Source organism: Quercus suber, unplaced genomic scaffold, assembly GCF_002906115.3.
Source record: "Quercus suber isolate HL8 unplaced genomic scaffold, Cork oak 2.0 scaffold_8, whole genome shotgun sequence".
NCBI lineage: Eukaryota > Viridiplantae > Streptophyta > Magnoliopsida > Fagales > Fagaceae > Quercus > Quercus suber.
Window position 1 is genome coordinate 970066 of NW_027069474.1, and position 13162 is coordinate 983227.

Consider the following 13162-nt stretch of genomic DNA (forward strand, 5'->3'; position numbering starts at 1 on the left):
CCCTTTAATAACCCCGCCGGAATTGTGACCGGAGTTGGCAGATATGGGGCGGCTTTAGGCGGGTGTGAGGACATCCGTGCCAAGAGCCATTGTAACCGCAACCCCCACTGGGCTTCCGGCGCGGCAGAGTCTAGGCGTAACATTGACAGTGCCGTACGCGGTGGCCAGGAGGGATGTCGTTGAAGTACCTAATGTCTCTCCCCGGAGTGCACCCCCGACAGAGGAGACATGTGAACTCATGTCATGGCTGGTGCCCGAGTGTTGCCGTCTCCAACGGCCAACGCTCGTGAGGATTGGAGAGAATCAAGGGAACATCACGGGGGAGGGTGTCCCAGTGCCCCTGCATCTGCTCCTCGCTTTGTTCAAGCTCTGTCGCACCGAGAAAGGAGTTGTTGGTAGCCTTGAAGCGAGCCAGCCTCAGCCCCCTTCCCCCATCTTATTGTCAAGTTCTCCCATTCTCTTGATGCCAATAAGAGTACGGGTTGACACTTCCCTCTAGCTAGTTTTAGGACAGGTCCACCTGTGCCTTTGATTATAGAACTAGCTTGTAGGAATAGTTTTAAAACACGCCTGCCTGAGCCTCTGATTGTACATTGTAACTTTTTGTTTAATAAAGTAATGCGTAGTTTTTTCCTTTTTGTTTCTGTTGGATCTTCTGCTTTGAACTTTTATCTTTCTGCAACGTTTGTTTGGTAGTTCTTTTTTTTTTTTTTGCATCACCAATAATCTTCCGTAGAACAATTACTTAGAACGATTGCCTGTTGCGCCGGCCAGCGCACTAATCCTCCCCACAGACGGCGCCAATTGTAGGGTCAGTTTTTGTAGCCCCAGCCCAAAGGATGTGGGTTAAAGGCCCAACGAACCCAGAACAATGAATTTGTAGAGAGTGGATCGAAGGTTTAGGCGCTCACCGGCATGCATGAAGCATGAACTACTTTCCTTTTATTGAAAAATACTAAGAACAGTTTACAACTGGGGGATGCTCCTCGGCCCATGGCCGAGGAGGTTTTTTCTTCCCTTTTCACTTTTTTCCTCTTCCCCCTTTACATTTTGCTCAAATTTCTTATATATCCCTCTCTTCCTCCTCCTGTTGATCATCTATTGGTCTCCCTCCTGACCGTCTGTCCCATCAGAGGCCATATCCATGCTCCAGTAGTTCACCTTGATCGATGTTACTTTATCAAGGGGTTACATCCCCATTAATGCGGCCAGAGGGATTAGGTGAGCGTATTCAATGCCGAGGTGACAGTTCGCCCAGGGCTTGCCCCTCCTTCGTACTTCTGTTGCCAATGCGTGGCACTGGGTCCTCTCCTCCTCGGATATCCCAAGAGTCCTTTGGTAGGGTGGTCCTAGTGTTCTTCCGAGATTTCGGACTCCCGAGGACAGGGTCATCCTCGGACCCATCATGCATCCTCGGCGTGGGCCATTTGGGCCTGGCTTGGAGTGGGCCAAGGCTACCCGATTTACTTGCCCCACAATAATAATAATAATAATAATAAACATACACCCCATTCCAGAGTCCAAATCTTCTGTCCCACTTTTTCTACTTCACTCTATACTCCACCAATAAACACTTACAAAGTATTCACCTAATTAATTAAATACTACTATTAATTAATAACTGTATTATTAATAAGTCAATAATGATAGTATTTAATTAATTAGGTGAACACGTGGCAAGTATTTATTGGTGGAGTATAAAGTGAAGCAGAAAAAATGTGACAGAAGATTTGGACTCTCCCAATCCATACCCCTAATAATTGGCTATGGATTGGGTGTATGTTTATTATTATTATTATTATTATTATTCTGAACTTGCAGTGAATGAACACATGATCACTATATATATATATATATATATTTCCGTAAGCCAATCATTAGGGGTATGGATTGGGGTGTATGTTTATTATTATTATTATTATATTTGTTTTATATATATATATATATATATTCTGAACTTGCAGTGAATGAACACATGATCACTACAGGTTCATAATATTTTTTATTTTTATTTTTTCGTAGGGCAGTGATAGGGGTATGGATTGAGGTGTATGTTTACTGTATATATTTATTGTGCTTTAGTTTATATGGAATGGGATGCCATAAATTTTTTTTTTCTCTCCTCTACAATTTAGGCAACCCCATTGCCTTAATTTTTTTTTTCTCTCTTCTCCCCTCTCCTTTTTAATTTCGACAACTTCATTGCCACAATTTCTATTTTTCTCTTGTGAACTCCTCTATTTTGGGTAGGAATTTAGGTAACTATATCACTGAAATTTATTTTCTCTCTCTCCCATCACGTCATTTCTCCTCATCTCTCATAATAAGTTTGAACAATACTTATCTCACAAATAAACTTTATTTTTTATAATATTATGCCAAAAGACTTAAACTGACAAGTATAGTTCTTTTACAATTTTGACTGGGTCCTAAAACAAAGGGAAAGGTGTCATTTCAAATCTAAACTTAGAGCATCTGCTTCAGTTGATGCATAATTTCTGTCAATTTTGCAAGAAAAAACATGCTTTTTTTCTATTTTACACACCTACTTTTACAAAACATCTACATTGGTTTGTTTATTCTACATATTTATTCAATAAAATATTCTAAACCCAACCACTATCAACAATCAATACCCAGCCCTCCATCATCAACCCACACAACCACCATCATCAAGCCAACCTCCATCATCAACCCACCCATCAAAATCCTAGCCACCATCAACCCGATCAATACCCACTTATCAAAACCATCAAAACTCACGCCTCAAAACCATCAAAACCCACTCATCAAAATCATCAAACCCACTAATCAAAACCATCAAACAAAGAAAAATGATAGGTGAGAAATCGGGTGTGGAGACCTAGAATGTGAAGATGTTGATGAACCCATTTTGCATGGAGAAATCTAGAATCAAAACCATCAAACAACCAGAAATCCAGAGACAAGATCCACGCTTTGATTGGTGGTGGCAGTGAGATCCATGCTTTGATTGGCGAGAGATCAGATGGTTTGATGATTTGATCAAATGAGAAAAAGGGAGAGTGAGGTGAGAGTGAGAGCAACCAGATACAAGGAGATAGAAAAAATTACCAAAATATTAAATGCAAGTGTTACAATAATCGTGCATATATACACGGTTACTGTAACAATTGTGCATTTATACACAATTTTACACTCATTGATGTGAGTGTTTTTTTTGGTCAAAATGTGTAAAATAAAAGGTTTTTTGCATTTTGCAAGATTTTGCAGTCGATGCTCTTACACAGTACTTGTGTGTCATTAATATACAGCGGGTTAAAGGTCACTTTCCTTTGGATTTTGATTCTTAATTGTTCCCCTAGACAGGTTGATTTTGTTTGTCTTCATCTTTGTCAGTGTTTTGGCCTTTCTTATTTGTTTCCACTGGTCGAAGACGTGTAACAATTAAATATTTCTGAGAATGTACAAAATTTTTAGAAAAAGAAAAAGTTTAATAATCCGAAAAATTAATAACAAAGAGTCTAGCTTAAATCAAAGTTTTAGAATAATGGAACTGAAACTACTTATTCAGCTTGGAAACTACTTATTCAGTTGAAATTGAAAACTTTTTACTGAAAATACTGTAGAAAAAAACTAAAAATTAGCTGAATAGTACAATAGGACCCATGAATAATATCAAAAAATGCAATGGGAACATAAATAGTTCTAAAATAAGTTGAAATTTGCATCACATCCCAAAGGGGCTGTTGTAAAATCACAAGAATAAGGCTACATAAAAATATATTAAATTAAGCATACATAATATATAAACTCAAATCGAAACACATTCTTAAGTAATTTGGAGAAAATACGCAATGTTTATGTATCTAATGTATATTTCCTCCCTCTCACATTAAGGTGGACCCCACCTCAATGTGAGAGGGAGGAAATATACATCGGATACATTGTGTATTTTCTCCACATTACTTAAGCTCCATGTGAGAGGGAGGATACATACATCGGATGTATGATATGCCTCCTCAGTAATGTGAGACTCAAGAATAATATGCTAAGTATTTAAAAAACACACATCAACATACTTATTTTTGAAAAACACACATCAGGTACATGTCCATTATATGATTTTTTTTTTTTTTCTAAAAAAAATTTATGTTATAAAAGACAGTAAAAGGCAATATTTGAAAAAAAAAAAAATTGAAGTCAATAGATAAAAGTAATGTTAGGGGAAAAAAAATTTGTTATAAATTTTTTTTATGCTTTTGAGGTGGTAAATTGTGATTGTCATAACATTACTTTACATGATTCATTACTGATACTCTTTTGGGAAAGTTTAAAAAAAAAAAAAAAAAACCTTTAGTTTTATGATTGTGATAAAATAAGCCTCTGTGCCTTCAAATGCATCACTTTAAACCTCGCATTTTCATTATTGTGCGAAACATTTAGGGTACATTTGATATGCTGTAATAACTCCTATAATGAAATAATTATTCATGTGTAATAGCAATTCGGTCATATGGTTGTATCTTTATTACATGGATTAGTTATTACATTGAAATAACTATTCTTTAAATTAAAGAATAGTTATTCATCTTTAAAATGAATGTAATAGATATTCCTTGGTTCATATAATAAGTTTTAAAATTAATATATTTCCAAAAATATAAAGTTCCTTATACATCATATTTTAGAGCATCCACACTAGTGGAGCCATAAATTTAGCTATTTGGCATTACAAAAAAAAAAAAAAAAAAAAAAAAAAAAACTTTATCTATTCTATTTTCTCACTTTACAAAACACTCAACATCAATGATTTTATTTTAGCTTTCAATACAATAAAATAATATAAATAACACAATAAAATAATATATCCACTATAATAAACAATTCATTTATTAATTATTTTTTTTCTCTGTTCTTCACTATCTTCAAGCACTCATGACGGCACCACCACCACCACCACCACCACCATCGTAAATACAAACACAAACCCAGCAACCCCACATCAGTCAAAAACCTAGCAACCCTACGACATGACCTAAACCCAGCAATCCCAAATCAGCCAAAAACCACACAAACCTCACGGCATGACCCACCCACCACACCCACACCCACACCCATGGCATGACCCACCACACCCACATCCACACGGCAAAAGAAGAGACCCTCACATAACAGAGAACAATTTGAGAAGAAAGAGAGAAAAAATTTGAGAAGAAAAAGAAAAAAATTTTGAGAAGAAGAGAGAAGTAGAAAAATGAGATAGCGAAGGAAGATTGAGAGACATAGATGGGTGGAGAACGAAGAAAAGAGGAAAGAAAAGAAAATATTAAAATATTCTGACTAGTGTGAACGCAACATAATTTTTTTTTTTTTTTTAAACCTTTGAGCCATATGGCTGTGCATTGTAGTTGAGAAGCCAAAATTTTTAGATTTGACTTTACCAATGTAGCCTCAATTTTGTAGTTGGTGGTGCTAAAAATAGCAATATAGTTTTTTAGCACTACCAATAATAATACTCTTACAAGCTTTTTATATGTAACAACCAAACTTATGGATAGTAATAGTTATTCTATTAGTCTTCTACTCCCAGTAATAAAGATTACTATTTCTAATATAATCTACATTTAGTGTATCAAACGTACCTTTAAAATTTATAAAACTCTAGAGACCATATTTGGGGGTTTAAAGTACCATGATTAAAAGTAAGTATGAAGTTTAATCTGTTAAAAAGATTAAATAATAGTTTTTTTTTCTCTTTCTATTTTTATTAGCTCCAATCACATTTATATCGTTAGAGTTATTGAAGAACTATTATTGATTTTAAATTTTTAAGTGTGGAACAATTTGGAGAAACTGTGGAAATGTCGCATAAATAGAAAACATTCATATATGATAGGTCAAGTTATTAGGATTGAACCACACATAATAAACCTATCATAAGATGCTACTAATCCAAAAGGCCATTAACAATAGAAAACACTGAAAACCTATATTGAAGATGTTGCTAACTCAATTTTTTTAGAATTTATCTACGTCATATACCATGGATTTGGAGTCAAATCCGACATTAATCTAGGTTAGAGAATTATAATAGTGAATTTACTATTGATCGTGGCCATTTCAAACGTGAAAGGATCAAGAAGATGTTCCATCATTAGATCTCAGATTAATTCAATCTAAACAGTGAATTCCATAGTTGGATTTTTTTTTTTTTTTTTGAAATTTTTGGTCTGGTACTTTTTGGTTCAATGATATCTCACGGGGGTTTATCGAAAAAATTGATATCTCACGTGGGTCCAACTCTTGGGAGTGTATATATTTATAAAAGATTTTACAATTTTTTTTAAAAAGAGAGTTTCAACCGTTTCTGATAACAGCTCTTTATCATCATATCAAGAGAAAATTATAAGTTTACATTATTGTATTAACAATGTAAACTTATACACAAAATATGTATAATATTGTACATTTTTTGCCCCAAGAGGGGTGCCCTAGTGGTTGGGATTTGTGAATCAGATTTGTGGTCCCTAGTTCGAGCTTTGGCGAGTACCTAGGGAGGAATTTGGGTACCCCTGCTGAGGAGCCCTTGATTATCAGCTCTCTTGAGGTGCTAGGGTGAGGTCTGTAGTCACCTCAGACTACAATAGCTATGGCTCAATCCAACATTCCCTAGCGGGAGGTGCTCTTATGGTCAGGCCTAGGGGGTTGAGTCACAATGGTTGCCCCAGCCCCCCTTTTTGGTTCATCAAAAAAAAAAAAAAAGTACATTTTTTTGCAAATATGTACAACATTATATATATTAATTTTGCATGTTTACAATGTAAAGAAAAACCCTTAGTTTACCTTGTAGAAGCAATGTCAACCTATACAGTAGACACACAAAATATGTACAATAAAGTTGTCATTTTTTTTGGTTTTGCTTACGTTTAAAAATAAAGTTGTCCTTTTCTGGGTTAACCTGTCATTTTTTTTAAGGTTTTGCTTACACTCTAAAAATAAAGTTGACTATATTTCATTTTTATGAATCTACAATGATAAAGTGATTGTGGAGCCTATGGAGGTGGCTAAGTTACAGCCTCCTCATACTCAATGAGGCTAAAGTTTTCCCAAAATTTAAAAAAAAAAAAAAAATATTTTAGGCAAACTTCTTTTCACTGTATTTGCAATTCTTGTATTTTAACACTTACAAGTCTTGCCGAAGAGATATAGGTATTTGTTTTGGTACAAAAGAATGCCTATATTTTCTCTTTCCCATTGTATAAGTTAATATTTTCTAATAAAGTCTACTATTAATTCCCCTAAAAAAAAGGAATCTACAAGATTACAAGTCTACAACGCTAATAGATGGCACCCTTTAGCCGTAGGCTGCTATATGGAGTAGGTTTGAATGGTTGAAATTTACAAAATTAGTACATTTCTTTCTCCCCCTCGTTCCAATAACTTTAGAGTCATAACAAATTTTACAAAATATTTCAAAATTGTCAGAGTTGTAAAATTGTAAATGTTAATGGGCTATTAGTGGTAAGCCTAGACCAAAATTAATAAGAGTAGGTTTCAGTTAACTCAATTGGTAAAATCTCTTATTATCAAACAAGACATCTAGGATTCAAATTCCCATTTACACCAAAAATTGATTAAGATCTTAGCTTAATGATAAAAACCAATCATCATGAAGTGGACATTATATGTTGAATTTTTAAAAAAGTATTATGAAAAATCCTTCCTCTCCCTATATTTTTGGTAAAAAAATATTAAATTTAGATATAAATTAATGCCCCCTAGATTTTTACTAAAAACATGTAATACATTTATATAAATGAATATACATCATTTTTGTTTCCTCTAATTACTCTTATATCATAACTCATTAATTCAAAGTGTATTTAATGTATTTCAAAAAAAAAAAGTTTAAAAATTTTTAATGCATTGTTTTTTTTCCTCTAATTACTCTTATGCCGTAATAGCTCATTGAATCAAAGAATATTTAGGAGATATCTCATAAATATATAAGTATTTTTTTTTTAAAAAAATTTTAGGAAACATCTCATAAATATGTAGGAGATATTTCCTGAATTTTTTTATTTAGAAAATTAGAGATATGTAAATTATTTTTTTCCCTTTTAGAAGAAACGATAAATGTGGATTTCATGGTTAGGATAGAGTTAAAAAATCCTTTTGGTTTTTTATTTTTTATTTATTTTTATATTTAGCTTGATCCCTCAAGAAATTTTCTGGCTTTACCTTTGATAGCACATGTCAATGTTGTGGTAATAGTCATTCTTATTGGCATTTTTTTAGAGTTACCACTAATAATATTTTATTTATACATTAGAATGGGAGATACTATATATATATATATATAAATGTGAGAGTAGTCAAATATTGATGCCCTGGTAATAATCGAAGGTTTTTAGAAGTTCTAACATATAACTCTACAGAATATTAACCCATCTCCATTTGTATTTGAAAAGAGAAAAAAAGCAACAACCAATGAGCATTGGTTTGTTCATGTATTTGTGCAAAAGATTTTGTACACACTGTGTCCCATGATGCCCATGATGCCATTGCCGTGTACTCTTCAAATCAATAAAAAGACAGAAAAGCAAAGAGAAATTATAACTAATTCTATCTCTCTCTCTCTCTCTCTAAAGTCAAAAGTCCCAGAATCTAGTTCTGGCTTTGAACTTTGAAGACGTAAACTTGCATCGTTTTTTGTCTCCTCTAAAGCTAACCGGCGGTTCTTGCGCTCTGGCATTTGCTTACCATGTTTCATCTTCATCATTTAATTCATTTCATCTATGGTCCTTCCTGTTCCAACAACCTCTGTACTTTTCCATACTTGTCTTAATTATAGTCCTTCCTGTTCCAACAACATCTGTACTTTTCCACACTCGTCTTAATTCTTTGAACTTTTAGTGTTGGATATTACTTTGTTTTTGTATGTTTTTTTTTTTTTTTTGTTTACACTTTGTGTTGTGTTATTTATTTTTTTAATGTTTCAGGACAGAAAGAGCTGTGTTTTGATGTTTCTGTCGTTTTGGAGGGAAAATAATTCTGGGTTTTGAGTGAAGCCATGAGAATGTTGCTCCAGAGGAATTTCTTGGTTGTTGTGTTATGGATTATAGGAGTTGTTGGAGCTAATCTGTACACTGTGGATTGTCTCCCACATCGAATTCTTTTGGATACAGATGTTGATACTGATGATTTCTTTGCCCTCTTGTACCTCTTGAAGCAAAACAGATCAGAGTTTGAGGTGGAAGTAAGTTAGTTCATCATGAATCTTTTGTTATTTACAATACAACATGTTGCTGATATTTTTTTTCATTTTCTTATGCTGACTTGGTCGACGACTGAGTCGTGTTTGTCAGTTTTCCAAAAAAGTTAGAAACGATTTGCAAGTTCAATTTTTTTTTTTTTTTGGTAGCAAACTGTTGAATTTTCAAGAAACTTTCATGAGTAAATCTTGCCTCAGCAATTGAAGACTCAAAATTTTTGTATTATATGATGGGTTTGTTGGAAGATGTGGTTCATGCTTCTTTTACTCCTTAATGAATGATGTTCGAGTCTAGTAATTTACATAAATGGTTTGAATTGCCATGTTATTGAAGCATATCTAGGTTTCAGTGCATGTGAATTTAGGATTTTATTCTCTAGCTAAAGTCAGATCAGATAACTAATAACTAATAAGTTACTATTGGATATAGATACTGTTACTTCCATTATTCATTTTTGTTCCATTAATCATCTACTTACATAATGTACCTTTATCTGCAGTGGTTTTTAATGGTGTAATTTACCAACTTATCCACTTCAAGTTTTAAATGCACCAACTACGTTTATTATTACAGAGAGAAATGGTGAATCCTATATTATATTGCTGCAGGCAGTCACTATCAATGTAAATGCATGGACTGATGCTGGACATGCTGTGAATCAAATTTATGACATTCTTTACATGATGGGCCGTGATGACATTGCTGTTGGAGTTGGGGGTGATGGTGGGATACTAGAAGATGGTACAATACTGCCAAATGTTGGAGGCTATCTTCCTATTATTGAACAGGTGTGAATTTATGCATAATTCACCAGAAAGATCATATGCGTGTAACTTGACATCCTAAAATACATCTTTTATAAGTCATCTGAAAGTTTCCATGTACTATATTGCGCGAATGGTTCTAATTCTGAGTTTAAAGGCTCTAATTTTGATTGGTTATCTTAAAATCCATAATGAATCTGCAATGTAATAATTTACTTATTAAGTGTATGGTCTAACTGTGAGTTTAATATATCAGGGGAATACAACTGTAGGATATTGTAGATATAGACAAGCTATTCCCGTTGGCCAAGGAGGGCGATTAGATATTGATTCCAACTTTGGAATCCGAAAAGCTTTCCTCCCGCAGGTACTGATTTGGAGAGTAATTTCAATATTAGATGAAATATTTGTTGCTTGTGCTTGTGTGGATCCGCATCCCTATAAAATACAGCATTTTGATGTACTTTCATAATGACACTCTCCTTGGCTCCTCAGTTGACAATGGGCTACAGAAAATAAGGTATCACATTATCAATTGAAATGCTCAAATCATTGACTGATTTTCATAGCTGCTGGAACTCATAGGCAGGCTTAGTATTGTCCCAGCAATCTTATTCTAATAATACACTTGAAACATGTTGACTATTCCTTTGCATTTTGTGGATAAGGCTTTTCCTTGGCCGGGGAAGTTTGTCTCAGTTTCCTGCTTTACTTCTTATTATTTATCCTTTTAACTTTACATTTGTAATGCAGAAGTTTCATTGAATATTCTGTAAATGGTTATTCTCCTTCTGTGCCCCATTAGGATTCAAGACTCTTCTCCAACTTGTATTTTGTGCCTTTGCAATCAAGCTGTGTTTTTGGTTATTCTTATTTATTTGAAACCATTTTATAAATTTACATGTAGAAGTCAGCTTGAGTTGGATACCTTGAGCATAAGATACTGAAACTTTATAATTAATGTTTCCGTGTATTCTAGCATCCTCCTCATTTTTTTAGTAGAGTTGTTTTTATCCGCTTAAAAAAAGGTGCATGATTATAATCAAAATTTGAAATGTCTAGCAAATGTTTTTTATAGATTGACATTGTGATTGATTATGAACAAGCTCAGTCCATGGTCCAAATCGTTGTATTTTGCCAGATCAATTATGATATGGGAGTTGGAAGTGAGCAAACGAAATGGTTTGGGGGAGGAAGGGGCAAGGATATTTCTGTTAAACACAAACGAAAATTCCTAACATAAAGTACCAGTGAAACATGAAAGGAACATTATCGAAAAAAAGTGAAAAAAAAGACTAATAAAAGGAATACTCCCATAAGTAGAAGTTTTGACTTGAAATCATGGAGACCAGAGTGGCAAAATAAGGTCCTGGAATAAGAAAGACACCTAAATAGGTTCCTATTGTGTTTGTCTCATTTTATTAGTACATTTCAGTATGGTTACTAAACTCATATACTAGGAAATGGCAAGAGTTTTTGCTCTACTGATCTATTTATTGCTAGGGAAAATCTCTGCCTTTGTAGAATTGATGCTGGATCACAGTTTGTTCATTTATTTAATGTGCTCACTGTACAATAATATTCTATTTTAGTTCGGAACATATATATATATATATATATAAGATTTATTGTCTTTTACATAAAGTAAAAGTAAATATTTTTTTTGTCCCCATCATTATTATACAAATCATAATTTCCTTGATATTGGATTGGTTTTTTAGTAGTAGCCAAGGACCCTAAACCATCTGTATGCTTTTTATTTGCAAATATTGTATCTAAACCTCAATAACTGTTCTATCAATACACTAGAAACCGAAAGATTTGTTCATTTCTTGATTCTTGATGATCATATCATTTATATATCTGGTTCACATAATTTGTCATGCAATTAGGGGAGAAGGAAGTATACTCCTCTTTGGCAACCAACTGCACAACAAGTGATGATTGACAAAATATCAGCAGGTCCCATAACTGTTTTTCTTATAGGAGCACATACAAATTTTGCTATTTTCCTTATGAATAATCCACATCTAAAGAAAAATGTTGAGCATATCTATGTCATGGGTGGTGGTGTGAGATCAAAGAATCCGACTGGTTGTTGCCCACAAAATGCAAGCTCATCTTGCACGCCTCAGCAATGCGGTGACCATGGTAATATGTTCACAGATTATACTAGTAACCCATATGCAGAGTTCAATATATTTGGAGATCCTTTTGCTGCATACCAGGTAATGCAGTTTGTTCAACTTGCTATTAACCAACCATTTTTTTATTTTTTTAAAATGGCATTACATCAACATAGTATAATCCTTTTATTGGTGTATCTCTAGAAGTTAAAGTGCCAGCATTTGACAATGTTTCCTTTTCTTTCAGGTTTTTCATTCTGGTATTCCCATCACCCTTGTTCCTTTGGATGCAACGAATACCATCCCCATCAGTGAGAATTTCTTTAACACATTTGAGAAGAATCATAATACGTATGAGGCACAATACTGCTACCAGTCACTGAAAATAGCTCGTGATACATGGTTTGATGACCAATTCTATACGGTAATTTCTTAAAGGTGCTTAATGTTGACTTTCAGTCAAATGTATGTTAATATGATCTCACTCTTTTCAAGACCTTTGACTACCAATTATCTGTAATCGTTGCAGAGCTATTTTATGTGGGACTCCTTTTTATCTGGTGTGGCAACTTCAATCATGCGTAACTCACACAACCATAATGGGGAAAATGAATTTGCGGAAATGGAGTATATGAATATAACCGTAGTTACTTCAAACAAGCCTTATGGGGTGAATGATGGCTCCAATCCATTCTTTGATGGCCGTAAAGTTCCAAAATTCAATTTAAAGAAGGGTGGAGTACATAGTGGTCATGTTCAGACTAGACTTCGAGATCCTTTTTGCATCGTGAAGAATGGGAAGGGGAAATGCCAGGTAGTAGCTTTAGTTGCTTGCTTAGTCTTGTAACATTCCTTAGACAACCTTTTAGATGTTGCTACCAATTGGCCTCAATTTGTTTCCATCTTACCCTCCAATTCTTTTTTTTCTTTTTTTTTTTTTTTTTCTTTTCCTCCATAATTCTGCTTCCGCTGGGGGATACATATATACATGTATTGATACATGCAAACCTAGTAT

The 13162-nt window shown here is 34.0% G+C and overlaps 1 protein-coding gene across 3 annotated transcripts; it reads left to right on the forward strand.

Moving 5' to 3' along the window:
* Positions 1–8365: 8365 nt before the first annotated feature.
* LOC112014227 (nucleoside hydrolase 3) lies at positions 8366–12961 on the forward strand (the record flags this gene model as incomplete). Of its 3 annotated transcripts, none has more annotated exon segments than XM_065775459.1 (7): positions 8366–8859; positions 8985–9241; positions 9866–10045; positions 10278–10388; positions 11914–12249; positions 12395–12571; positions 12677–12961. In XM_065775459.1, coding segments are annotated over 6 exon segments (1275 nt in total), but the record flags the coding sequence as incomplete, so codon positions are not given.
* Between the last annotated feature and the right edge of the window lie 201 nt (positions 12962–13162).